This window comes from Vicugna pacos, chromosome 2, assembly GCF_048564905.1.
Source record: "Vicugna pacos chromosome 2, VicPac4, whole genome shotgun sequence".
NCBI lineage: Eukaryota > Metazoa > Chordata > Mammalia > Artiodactyla > Camelidae > Vicugna > Vicugna pacos.
Genome location: NC_132988.1, coordinates 93130001 through 93144211, shown reverse-complemented (window position 1 = coordinate 93144211; position 14211 = coordinate 93130001). Strand labels below are relative to the sequence as shown.

General features: G+C 32.4%; 1 protein-coding gene across 1 annotated transcript in view; it reads left to right on the top strand.

The window, feature by feature from the left end:
• The window catches only part of UBE2K (ubiquitin conjugating enzyme E2 K), a 55199-nt gene that overhangs the window by 17205 nt on the left and 23783 nt on the right, over positions 1-14211 (top strand). The window contains exon 2 of the mRNA XM_006209760.3: positions 11583-11676. Within this exon, the coding sequence (XP_006209822.1) occupies positions 11583-11676 (94 nt within the window). The remainder of the gene's footprint in view (positions 1-11582; positions 11677-14211) is intronic.

Here is a 14211-nt window from a genome sequence, read left to right as displayed (position 1 = left end):
ACTCTCAGTATGTATGAATATCTTAAAAAATATTTTATTAGACAAAAGTACCATTATTACATCTAACAAAAATTAACCAAAACTCATGTGATAGAGTCCATATTCAGATTTCTCCAATTAGCTCAAAAACACGCAGACTCTTTCATTTTTACAATGTCCTTTTTAGCTTTTATTCTGCAAATTTACTTTGTGTAGTTGGTATTCATAGTATAAATATCATGTTCCGTTTTTTCTTCACATATCATCAGTACTTCTGAATGTTTATTTAGTGCTCATTTAATTTTTTAAACTTGAAGACTGTTTACGTTTACAGCAAAATTGACAGGAAGGCAAAGAGATTTCCCTTGTACCTCCTGCCCCTGCACATGCATAGCCTCCCCCATTATTAATACCCCCCACCAACATATATGTACATTTGTTACAATTGATGAATCTACACTGATAACATTCGTAATCACTCACAGTCCCTAGAACCTTAGTTTACCTATGTTCACTCTTGGTGTTGTTTATTCTGAGTTTGGACAAATGTATAATGACATGTATTCATCATTATGGGATTATACAGAGTATTTTTACTGCCCTAAAAATCCTTTGTGCTCTGCCCATACATCCCTCCCATCCTCAAATCCCTGGCAACCACTGATCGTTTTACTATTTTCCATAGTTTTGCTTTTCCAGAATGTTATAGAGTTGGAATTGTACAGTATATAGCCTTTTCAAGTGGCTTCTTTCAGTTAGTAATATACATTTAAATTTTCTCCATATCTCTTCTTGGCTTGATAGCTATTTATTATTGCTGTATAATATTCCATTATCTGGATGTAACACAACTTATTTGTCCGTTCAGCTGCTGAAGGACATCTTGGTTGCTTCCAAGTTCTGGCAGTCGTGAATAAAGCTGCTATAAACATCTGTGTATGGTTTTGTAAGAAACCACCAACTGGAGTCATAGTGGCTGTGTAATTTTGTATTCCCACGAGGAATAAATGAGATACCCTGTTGCTCCACATCCTTGCCAGCATTTGCTGTTGTCAGTGTGCTGGCTTTGGGCCCTTCTAATCGATGTGAGTGGTATCTCATTTTAATTTACATTTCCCTGTGACTTAATGTGGAGCATTTTTCATATGCTTATTTGCCATATGTGTATCTTCTTTGGTGAGGTGTCTGTTAAGGTCTTTGTCCTTACTGGATTTTTGTTTTGTTAACTGTTGAGTTTTAAGTGTTCTTTGTGTATTTTAAGTAACAGTCCTTTGTCAGATATTTCTTTTGCAGATACATTCTCCTAGCTTGTCTTCATTCTCTGGATATTGTCTTTTGCAGATAAGTTTTTTGTTCTAATGAAGCCCTGCTTATCAGTTATTTCTTTCATGAATCGTGCCTTTGGTATTATATCTAAAAAAACATAGTTATACCCATGGTTATCTAGGTTTTCCTCTATGTAACCTTCTAGGAGTTTTATACTTCTATATTTTACATTTAGTTTGTGATCCATTTTGAGTTAGTTTTTGTGAAGCTTGTAAAGTCTGTCTAGATTTCTTTTTCTTCTTTTTTTTTTTTTTCATGTGTTTATCTAATTGTTTCAGCAGTATTGTTGAAAAAGACTGTCTTTGCTCCATTGTATTACTTCTTTGGCCAATACTACATTGTCTTGATGGTCTGGAGCTTTATAGTTAAGTCTTGAAGTTGGGTAGTGTCAGTCCACTTTTTGGTTCTTTGATGTTATTTGTCAAAGTTTTATAGTTTTCCTCATATGTTCTTGTACATATTTTGTTAGAGTTATACCTAAATATTTCATTTTTGGGGGGTGTTAATGTAAGTGGTATTGTGTTTTTAATTTCAAATTCTGCTTGTTCACTCCTGGTATGTGGGACAGCAGTTGGCTTTTGTAAGTTAGCCTTGTATCCTGCAACCTTGCTATTATAATATTATCACTTACTAGTTTCAGGAATTGCTTTGTTAGTTCTTTCAGATTTTCTACATAGATGATCATTTCATCTGCAAACAAAGACAGTTTTATTTTTTCCTTCCCAATATGTATACCTTTTATTTCTTTGTTTTATTGCATTGCCTAGAACTTCAGATACGATGTTGAAAAGGGATAGTAAGAGGGGATATCCTTGCCTTGTACCTAATCTTAGTGGGAAAGCATTGTTTCCCATCATTTAAATATGATGTTAGCTGTAGGTTTTTTGTAGATATTCTTTATCAAATTGAGAAAGTTCCACTCTGTTCTAGGAATAATTTACAGAGTTTATATTGTGAATGTTGGATTTTGTCAGATGGTTTTCCTGCATCTATTGTTTCATGTGGTTTTTCTTTTTAGTCTGTTGATGGACTGGGTTGCACTAACTGATTTTTCGAATGTTGAACCAGCATTATATACCTTGGATTAAATCCCACTTGCTCATGGTATGTGATTCTTTTTATACATTGTTGGAATCAGTTGGCTAATATTTTGTTGAGGATTTTTACATCCTTGTCCATGAGAGATACTGGTCTGTAGTTTTCCTTTTGTCTTTGTTTGTTTCCTGTTATTAGGATAATGCTGGCCTCATAGAATGAATTAAGAAGTGTTTCGTTTGCCACTATTCTTTGAAAGAGATTGTAGAGAATTTCTTTCTTAAATATTTGGTAGAATTCACCATTGACACCATCTGGGGCCAGTGCTTTTTGTTTTGGAAAGTTATTAACTATTAATTCAACTTCCCTGATAGATATAGTCCTATTCAGATTGTTTGTCTTTGTGTGAGTTTTGGCGGGTTGTGTCTTTCAAGGAATCAATCTACTTTGTCTAGGTATCAAATTTGTGAGCTAAGTCGTTGGTAGTACTCCTTTATCCTTTTAATGTCCGTGAGGTTAATAGAGATGGTACTTTTCATTTCTGATATTTAATAATTTGTATCTTGTCTCTCTTTTTCCTTAGTTAACCTGTCTAGAGGCCTTTCAGTTTACTTGATTGATTCAGAAAACCAGTGTTTGGTTTGGTTTGGTTGATTTTCCTTTGTTTATTTTCTGTTTTCGATTTCATTGATTTCTGCTCTAATTTTTAAATTACTTTTTCTTTTGCTTTCTTTATATTTAAGTTTTTCTTTGTCTAGTTTCATGATTTTTATTTTTCTTATATATGCATTCAGTGTAAATTTTGCTCTAAACACTACTGCAGATTTTATTAAGTAGTATTTTTGTTTTCAAAGTTCAAAATATATAAAAATTTCTCTTAATATGTCTTCTTTCACCTATGTGTTATTTAAACTTGTGTTATTTAGTGTTTTGAGGTTTTCCAGCTATCTTTCTGTCATTGATTTCTAGGTTAATTCCATTGTGGTTTGAAAGCATACTTGGTATGATTTCTGTTCTTTTGAATTTGTAATGTGTGTTTTATGGCCCCAAATGTGGTCCATCTGGTAAATATTCTGTGTGATCTTGATAACAATGTGTATTTTGCTGTTGTTGGATGAAGTAGTCTGTAGATAATCAATTAGATTAGATCCATTTTGATTGTTGGTCCTGATTAGTTCAACTATGCTCTTACTGATTTTCTGCCTGCTGGATCTGTTGAGTACTGGCAGAGGAATCTTAGAAGTCTTTGGCTATAATAGTGAGCTCATCTATTTCTCCTTGTATAATTCTGTTGCTTTTGTCTCATGTATTTTGAAACTCCGTTGTTATGCTCATACACTAAATATTTTTAATGTCTTCTTGGATAATTGACCTCTTTATCATTATGTCATGTCCCTTTTTATCCCTGATAATTTTCCTTGCTCTGAAATGTGCTTTGTCTGAAATTAAAATGACTACAGCTTTCTTTGGATAAGTGTTAACATAGTATACTTTTCTCCATCCCTTTACTGTTTTTTCAAAATTGTGATAAAATACATACAAAAGTTACTGTCTTTTAACCATTCATATTGTCTGTCATGCATCCAGTCTCCAGAATATTTTCATCTTGCAAAACTGAAACTCTGTACCCAATAAACAGTAACTCCCTTTTCCCCTTAACCGGCAGCCCTGGCAACTGCCATTTTACTTTCTGACTCTATAACTAGAATCATACAGTATTTATCTTTTTGTAACTGACATATTTCACTAGGCATAATGTCCTCAATGTTCATCCATGTTGTAGCATGTGTCAGATTTCCTTCCTTTTAAAGGCTGAATAATATTCCATGTATGTATACCATGTTTTGTTTATTCATGTGCCAGCGGATACCAGAGTTGTTTCCACCTTTTGGCTGTTTTGAATTATGCTATCATGAATGTGAGTGTACAAATTATTTTGAGACCCTGTTTTGGTTCTTTTTTGAGTATGTAACCAGAAGAATTGCAGGATCATGTAGTAATTCTGTTTTCCCCTGTGGCTGCACCATTTCATATTCCCACCAACAGTGCACAGGGTTCCCATTTCTTTACATTCTTGCCAGTACTTGTTATTTCCAGTTTTTTTGATAGTGGCCATCTCAGTGGATGTGAGGTGGTATCTCACTGTGGTTTGGATTTGTATTTTCCTAATGATAGCTATGTAGTGATATTGAGCATCTTTTTATGTGTTTGATGACCATTTGTATATCTTGTGGAGAAATGTCTCTTCAAATACTTTGCCCATTTTTAATTGGGTTGTTTGTTTTTTGTTGAATTTAAGAGCTCTTTATATATTTTGGATGTTCACCACCTGTCATTTATATGATTTGCAAATATTTTCTACCATTCCATAGGTTGCCTTTTCATTCTGTTGATTGTGTCCTTTGATACAAAGAAGTTTTTCATTTTTATATAGTCCATTTTATTTTTACACTTGTTGCCTGTGTTTTTGGTGTCATATTCAAGAAATCATTGCCAAATACAGTGTCACAAAGCTTTTTTTGTATTTTCTTCTTAGAGTTTTATTGTTTTTCTGTCCTTTTACTGTTAATGTATCTGTCTTTATATTTGAAATGGATTTAAACTTTTTTTAATTCTTAGTCTTTATTGAAGTGTAGTTGATTTGCAATGTTAATTTCATGTGCACAGCAAAGCGATTCAGTTACATATATACATACATATATATACATTTATATATATATTTAGATTCTTTTCCATTACTGCTCATTATAAAAGATTGAATATAGTTCCCTGTGCTATACAGTAGGTCCTTGTTTATCTATTTCATGTATAGTAATTTGTATGTGTTAATCCCAAACTCCTAATCTTTTCCTCCCCCATCTTCCCCCCGGTAACCACAGTTTGTTTTCTATGTCTGTGAGTCTATTTCTGGTTTGTAAATAAAATTTGTATCTTTTAAGTGACATCATATAATGTTTGCCTTTCTCTGTCTGACTTTAAAGTAGGTTTTTTTATAGATAATATATAGTTGAATCTTTTTTATCCACTTCAGCAGAGTATTTTGGTAGTTATATTTAGATCATTAACCTTTAAAATTATTATTGGTACAGTTGAATTAATGCCTACCATATTTTTTATTGGTTTTCTATTATTGTCCTTGTTCATTCTTTGTCTTTTTTGTCTTCCACTCTTTTCTGCCTTACCTGTTTTAATTGATCATCTTATATGACTTTTTTTTCTCTTAGCATATTAATTGTGCTTTAAAAAAAACTTTCTTAGTAGTTACCCTTTAATTTGACATGTACACTTACTTAAAAATGCTCTTTCAAATAACACTTTTACTTCATATGTAGTGCAAGTACTTTAAAACAATTCACATTTCCTCCTTCCCATCCTTTATAACATCTGTCATTCATTTCACTGATCCATAAGTTGTAATCACCGAATACTTTGTTGTTGTTATTTTTAATGTACAGTTATCTATAGATTAAGAATAAGAAAAATTAAATATTTTATTTTGCCTTCATTTATTCCTTCTCTATTGGTCTTACCTTCTTTGTATACATTCTTAGTTTCTGATCTATATCATTATTCTTTCTGAAAAATTTCTTTTAACACTTCTTGCAAGACAGGTCTGCTAACAACAGATTGCCTCAACTTTTGTTTGTCTAAGAGGTCTTTATTCTTAATTTCTGAGGGATAATTTCATTGGATGTAGAATTCTAGGTTGGTGGGGCTTTTTTCTTCCAAAACTAAATATATTTCTTCATTCTCCTCTTGCTTCTATGAATTCTGAAGAGAAATCTGATGTAATTCTTATCTGTGCTCCTCTATAGGAAAGGTATTTTTTTTTACTCAGGCTCCTTTCAAGACTTTTTCTTTGTTTTGATTTTCAGTTTGAATATAGTATGCTTAGGAATAAATTTTGGAGGTATTTATCCTCGTTTGAACTCTGAGCTTCTTGGGTCTGTGATTTGGTATCTATCATTAATTTAGGGAAATTGTTAGTCGTTATTGCTTCAGATATTTCTTTTCTTCTTCATCTGGTATTCCCATTACTTACATGTTACATTACTTGTATGTTACTCTGTTCTTTTTCATTCATTTTTCCTTTGCATTTCAGTTTTGAAAGTTTCTGTTGACATTTCTCCTTGCTCACTGATTTTTTTCCTTGTCCCTGTTTATCTACTAATGAGCCCATCAAAAGCATTTATTTCTGTTACAGTGTTTTTGATTTCTAGCATTTCCTTTTGATTCTTTCTCTGAGTTTCCACCTCTGCTTGCATTACTCATCTGTTTGGGATGTTGTCTACTCTTTCTGTTAGAGCACTTAGTATATGAGTCATAGTTTAAAATTTTGAGTCTAATTCTGACATTTCTGTTGGGTCTGGTTCTGATGCTTGCTCTACCTCTTTGTCTTTTAGTAAACCTTGTAATATTTTTCTTAAAACCCAGACATCATGTACTAGATAAAAGGAACAGAGGTAAATAGGCCTTTAGTGTGAAATTTATATTTGACTGCCTAGGGATTAGACTGTGTTTACTGATTACAGTAGCTATAAGTGTCAGAGACTAAAATGTCCTCAGAAGTCCTTACTTTTGTCTCCCTGTTGTCTTTGGGGTTCCTTACAGATGTCATCTTAAATAAGGTCTGAGACATGTAGTTCTTTGAGTTATAATCTCCTGTTATTTATTATATAGGAGTCCTCCGGATGTGGTGGTAAGGTTTAGGGGGAGGGGGAAGTGTTCTATAGTCCTATATTTGGGTCTCAGTCTTTTAGTGAGCCAGTGCTCCTAAACTAGGACCTTTAAAAGTACTTCTCAACATCCTTCCCCCTTATGTGAGACTGGAAGGCTGGAGTTGGGTATTACCCCTCTCTTGGGTTGGGTAGATTTGTTAAAACTGCAACTGGTGTTTGGCTCTGGTGAAATAGTTTCTCTTGAAGGCAGGCCTTGCTAAGAACTAAATACTCTAGGCTTATTTCAAAATGGCTACCAGAATCTTGAGAGGATTTTTCTCTGATGTAAGGCCATAAGTATGTCCCCATGGCCTCAGTTTCTCATTTTTCTTCTAGTCTCTTAGTTTCCATGTTAACCCTGCTTTGGCAGGGTGACATGCCCCAAGCTTTAGATTTTTTTTTCCAAACTGCTTTGAACATAGAAATCTTTCTTATTTCTTGAACTTTAGAATAGTAGGGGAAAAATAAGTCATTTATTTTAAATTACAACAAAATAACGGCAAACTGTTAAACCTTTTAAGCCTAATTTGCAACAGATTAGGTAGAACTGAATTTCACATTTATTTACTTGATAATGATAAGCATTGTCCCTAAATTTTGGTAGTTGTGATTTGACTAGGAAACTAGTTAATAGTTTCTTTATAGCATATGAGAATTACCGATAACTTCAGGGGGTCATTTGGAATTATATTTGCTCAGGAGGAGGGTATAGCTCAGTGGTTTAGTGCGTGCTTAACATGCATGAGGTCCTGGATTCAATCCCCAGTACCTCCTTTAAAAATAAATAAACCTAGTTACTCCTCCCCCCCTAAAAAAAAAAGAGACCAAAAAAAATTCTGTTTACTTCTCTGAAATTTGGATTTGAATTGTATTTTAGAAAACCTTTTCCAGAATAAATAGGAGAGGCTAATCTGATACATTATCCCTTTTTTAAAAGTACACTGTTTGCTTTAGGTAGAAGTGTTTTGCTCCAACATCATTATCAAAAGTCAACATATTACAGTGTTAAATGGCTAATATACATTCAGCATTTACTGTTTGACAGGCATTAGTTGTGTATTATTTAAATTCCCCAGTGAATTGTAAGTGGTAGGTACTATTATAATCCCCAGTTGACTGAGGCTGAAACTGAGGTAGAGTGGTTGGTTAACTTTCCCAAGGTCACATAGCTAGTAAGTTTTGTTTTATTATTATTTTTTTATTTATTCATTTATTTTTAGAGGAGGTACTGGGGATTGAACCCAGGACCCTGTACATGCTCAGCATGCACTCTGCTGCTTGAGCTATACCCTCCCACCATAGCTAGTAAGTTTTAAGCAGGTTAAACAACAATAGCTTATACTTAGTGCTTTTATGATAAAATCTTTCCATTTTTAGTTTTTTCCACAAGAATGTAAGCTCCAAGTGGGCAGGGATGTATTTTTGTCACTTAATTGTTTCACTGACACTTGAGATTGCTTTCTGGCATTTAGTAGACCCAGGAATTATTTGAAAGAATTTTGTGATGATGATGTCAATTCACCAAGAGACTTGGCCTTAAGATTCTACTAGAATTGCTTTAAATTCTGCACTGTTGCTAATTAACGATGACGTTCATTTATTTACCACTTCCAGATTAACTTCAGCATTGTGTACTGTTCTGCATAGTTTATTATGTATATCTTAATAAAATAGTTTATTTTAAAATTGTTTACTAGGAGTGGTAGCTTCTGTTCATCTCTTTTTCTTTTATGTGTTGGAAATGCATTGGAGCCACAAGGGAACATCAGAAAAATCAAGACTACAAGAGGTCCCACTGTTGTGTTTAGATGAGTTGGGAGAAGAAAGTATAGAAAAGCAACTAACTTCCCAGCTGTCCTCAAAAAATGTAATACAGTGAAAACAATTCTTCAGGGTTTTATCCAAAAGCCTCAGTCTCCCTGGTTGTTGCAGTCATTAAAATTGAAAGCACATTGTTTTATTTATTTTTAGAAATTACATTTCTGTTCTTAGTTTGAAAACAAACCTGTGAGATAAATCTTATAAAAATAGGCCTTTGAAATAAAAGATTTTTGTAATTAATTTCGTTAGGGGGAGGGTAACTATGCTACTTCTATTCAGGAAATTTTCCTTTAATTCTAAGTTGTATTCTCATTTTATGGTAATAAAATTGAGAGTTAGAAGGTAAGTTACTTACTTGAATTAACACTGCAAGTAAGTGGCAGAATTAGGAATCACCTTACGTTTCTCTACTCCAAAGGCTTTTCTAACAATCTGTCATTTTGCGTTGTTTTCCATGTTTTCCTTACAGTTTTTGAGTCTTAGGTGAGATTTTTAAATTAGTTTGTGTGGGCAGTGGGATTGGAGTTTTGGATTGTGGAATTACTGAATGTTTGAATTTAAGTATGTATGTAATAAATGATCATTGTTGCATGATGGAAAGAAAAACTGAAAAATCTTTGTCTTTAACTTTCTATTTTCTTTTTATCTTTGGTTATCTGTAGATAAAGACCCTACTCTAGAGCACAGACTATTTCTTTATAATGGGATTTATAATGGTGATTGTGTATTGAACTGATTTAGTAATTTTTTCATATACAAATAGTGTTCTTTCTCTAGAGTAAAAAAAAAAAAGAACCCATCTTTTTCTGAATTATAAGTTGGAGGGAATGAGAACAGAAATAAAGACAGAGGTATAAAAATTAATAATTATTTACTTAGCATTTTACTAACCAGACAGTTGGAGGCAAATCTAGAAGGCAGCTTTTCTAGTTTGTTACCTCCTACTACACTCCTCCAAACTTTAGTCTAATTGTAGTCCTGTAGTATCCTGCCGTTTTAGGGTTATTTACTACTTTGGGGGAAAGGAGTATTACGGGAATTATAGAGAACTTTGAAAGCACTGATGATTTCCTGGATTTGATTATGCTTGTTGTTTCTCTAAGAAATCTTAGGGGAGAAATAGAGGTCTGTAGTTACACTTTCGGCTTCTTAAAATGGTCAGTGAAAATCTGATGCCTCTGATTTCCATTGTAACGTTATTCATTCCTGTGCATACTGAACAGAATATTTTACTGTTACTAAAATTGTACATTTCATCCTCTACTGTATATACCAAGAACGATAATGAACGATTTTGGGGGGCACAAGAAGAAGTTCCCATTATGTGTAATTATAATTAAGTTTAATATGGGGGTAAAATTATCTTCAGAAAAAATATGAAAATTTAATCCCAAGTGTAAAAAACGGTTATGAGATAAACAGTACTAATTAACGTACATAAAGTAAGTTTTTTAATCTCATGATTTTATTAAAAGATAGGAGTCATGAAATCTTTAAAGGTTGGGTTTTAAGTTATATATTTTTTCTGTACTTAACATTTTGTACTAAACTATTTAACACAGAAAAAGTGAAAATGTTATCTTCTCTGGGAGTAGGGGGAGGAAGTCAACCTTAAAACATTAATTCTTACACTGTCATCCAGTAGACAAGTTTAAGAAGGTATGTTCAAAAGCAAAAATTGTCTTGAAATCTTGTGAGGCTTTCTTCCCTAAGAGTAGATGTGTCACTTGTTAAAAACATGGAATCCTAACCAAAAAAGGAAAACATAACTTGTATATTAAGAATTTATGTTTTAAAAAACTGAGAAAAGGGAAGATCACTGTATTAGGTGAACAGACCAATAAGATACTGGTATAGGTTACAAAATGTAAGTGGAGAGCCCATTTGCAAACAGGTGCTTGTGCACATTAATGTGAATCCCACTGGAGGGTTTTCTGAATCGTGATCACCGTTTACTATAAGAATGGATTATGACAGGATTATTGAGAGATTGAAGTGATAACTATAGATATGAAATTACTTTGAGAAGTGTAAAGTACAAAATAAATAGATGTAGATAAACTTAATATAAAAATCTATTTTGAAAAGTAGGTAGTTGCCATTGAGGTAAACTAAGCAGAAAAACAGATCGAGGAAGGCATTAGAGGATTCAGTGAGGCATTTAGGCTTCAGGAATTTTTGTGGAAAAGGAAATTTATTAGATCCTTAGAGCTTTCATCATCCTAGTTGATGGTGTAGTATTTCAGTTAACTTCAGCATCTAGAAATTCAAGTGAGAGGTTATAGGCTAAATGACTTTTAATGAATTTTTTGTTCATATGACTAGAACCCATGTAGCTTGGGGATATCGTATCACAGCGTTCATTTACAGATGAGTAGAACTATCACTTTGGACCTAACACACATGAAGTTGGCAAATATAAAATAAGTGCTATTTTTCTCTAAACATTCTTATGAAGTCAACAAGATGATGTACTTTTGTTCAAAGTGGTTGTCATTAAAAACATTGAAGTTAAAATTTGTTACTATTTTTGTTTCAAATATTCTTAAAACTGGCTGAGTTCTAGAAAAGCACAGACTTATTTTTGCTAGAGCAGATAAGCTTATGGAAGAGGGGGTTTCAAATTTTTTTTATAGGTAATACTTTAAAATAGGCTCTTTTCTTGCTGATATAACTAACATTTATTTTCTGTTTATTTTTAAGACGAGCAAAAATCAAATTAAAGTAGATCTTGTAGATGAGAATTTTACAGAATTAAGAGGAGAAATAGCAGGACCTCCAGACACACCATATGAAGGCAAGTACTTTTTTCTGTATCAAAATATTGTGTGTATTAGAACTTGTCTGAAACATTAAATCAGAATAATCTTAACCATCTATAAACTATATGGAAGATAATTTTATTTGGCTTAAAGATATATATAACAATTTTTAAATAAATTTAAATGCTTATGTATACTGATTTTTCTTACTGAATTTTAGCTAATTTTTTCCCCAAAACAGATTTAGTAGAGCCAGTTTCCAGGTTATATTAAGTTAGAATTTAACAGTGCAAAATGTCTAGGATGTTAAGTCTTTAACTTATATGGACTACAGACTCTCAGTTACCCTTCATATGGTATCTATAACAAACCTTGCCTTAAATTTCTGAGTGATGAGATGTTTATTTATTTTCTCTATAAATGTATTTATTCTGGATATTTCACATGAAGAAAATTTTATTTTTTTAAAAAAACTCCTCTCCCCTCTTTGTCATTTAGCATTTCATTTCACTCATGTCTTCATACAGTCTGTATTCCAAATACTTAATTTTCTTTATTTGGGAAAGCTTTGATCATTTCAAGAACTATAGAAAAGGGGACTACTTTGCTGAACTTTATGTTCACAAACTTAAGTCTATAGCTACTTTAGTCTATGGAATTGGGTGGTAAGATACAGAAAGAAGCTTTATAGCTTGTTATTCCCTGTATTAGGCAAATCTTCAGTAATGACTATTGTAAATACGGGTTATATAACGTAGCCAAAGTAGCTTGTATATAATAGGCATTCCAGTATTTGTGTAAAAGAAATCATATAATCTGTGGTAGTAGCACTTATTTTTACTTACTAGAGCTTCACATGTTTTCTCATTTAATCCTTATAACAATTTTATGGGGTAAGTATAGTTATCACTGTATCATAGATGAATAAACTAAACTCAGGGAAGTTAAGTAACTTGTCAAGGTCAGACATCTAAGTGGCACAGCTGGAAAATGGCCTTTGGCTCAAAAGCCTATGTTTCTTACCACTTTCTGCTTTTGAATAAATCAGGATTGACCAAATATTGAAAGTGGTGGTTATGTGTCTACTTTGAATGTCGTGGTTCTATAATTCTGTAATGATCAGTTACCCAAAATTTTTCAGAAAAAGTCGACATTCTAGACTATTTCTCTATTTTCATTCAAATTTTTAAAGACCCTAGACTGTCTTTAGCATATCCTTTAAAATCTTAAATGACTAAATTTTATTTTCTGTTTTATAGTTCATATGAGTCATTTCTAGACTTACTTAATTTATTATATTGTTTTGTAAGTGCCTCCTGTATGCCAGGCCTTGTCTGGATGCTTTCATGGATGCTATTCATTTAGTTCTTTTTGACAGTCATTGGAGGGAGAAGAGATCTTTAGTTACTTTATAAAAATCAAGTTTGTCCTTAATAGCTGATGTTGTGTGTAATGATATAGTAGCTTCTTCTTGAAAGCAGTCATTATAAGTATTCTTGGATTACTTTTTTAGGTTATCTAATGTATTTTTCAAAGATAGTAGGGCAGTAGCATTATTCTGGAGCTCTTCCAGCAAATTCGTATTTCAAACAAGAGACCTCCTGAACTAAATTAGATAGGCAGAGTAAGCAACCCTTAATAAAGAAAGGTACATGAATTAAAAAAAAAAAAAGGACAATACACACTTATTTGTAGGATGATGAAATTACAGCTGTACCATATTCTTCATTACTTAGAAACAAGTTTGGTCATTTTTAAGTACTTATTTCTGCTGCTGCCACTAAATGAGACATTAATGTTTGATAAGATTAGTTTTAATATGTTTCTTGGGTATCTATTTGAAATAGATTAAATTGTATTCTTTCCATAAAACTATTGAAGAGAAGTTCATTTTGTTTAGGAAAAAACACCATTCAGGGGCATAAATTTATATACTTCTTTGAAATATGAATGGAATAAAATATAATATTTATTGCAGGACTCTTGCTAAATTTTGAGGGTTGGTTTGTTTGTTTGTTTGTTTGAGTCTCAATTTAATAGCCGAGGCATAACTTCATTGTGGAATGTTAAATTGTTTATAACCATCATTCAGAAATCGGATAGCTATTTTAGGTAGTGTTAAAAGTAGTCACATTGAGTAGTAGAATACCCCAAATTACCATACATGTTACCTCAGTTTTCTTCTTTTTCCTTAATGGCTCAGTGGCACAGGAACAATTAAATTCTTAAGCCTTTCTTCCAAGAGTTGTTTTAAATTTATGGAATCATTGTTGATATTTTTAAAAAATCTCATTCCTTTCCCATCTTCCCTTTGGATTAAGTTAAAGATTATAAATGCTTAATATTAAAAGCTATTCAAGAAGTAAATATTTTATAGTGAAGCTGTTATGATAATGTAGTTATCATAAAGCTCCCTTAGTTGTGTTCTGATATGTATCAAATAATGCTGTGGTTAATGCTACAGTGATTATAGTAGAAAGTTGTCAAATAATGCAAGACAGAGCATATTGATAGTATATGGAGTAGAAACAGAATCTGTGGGACTCTAGGGCCCAACATTATTTATATAT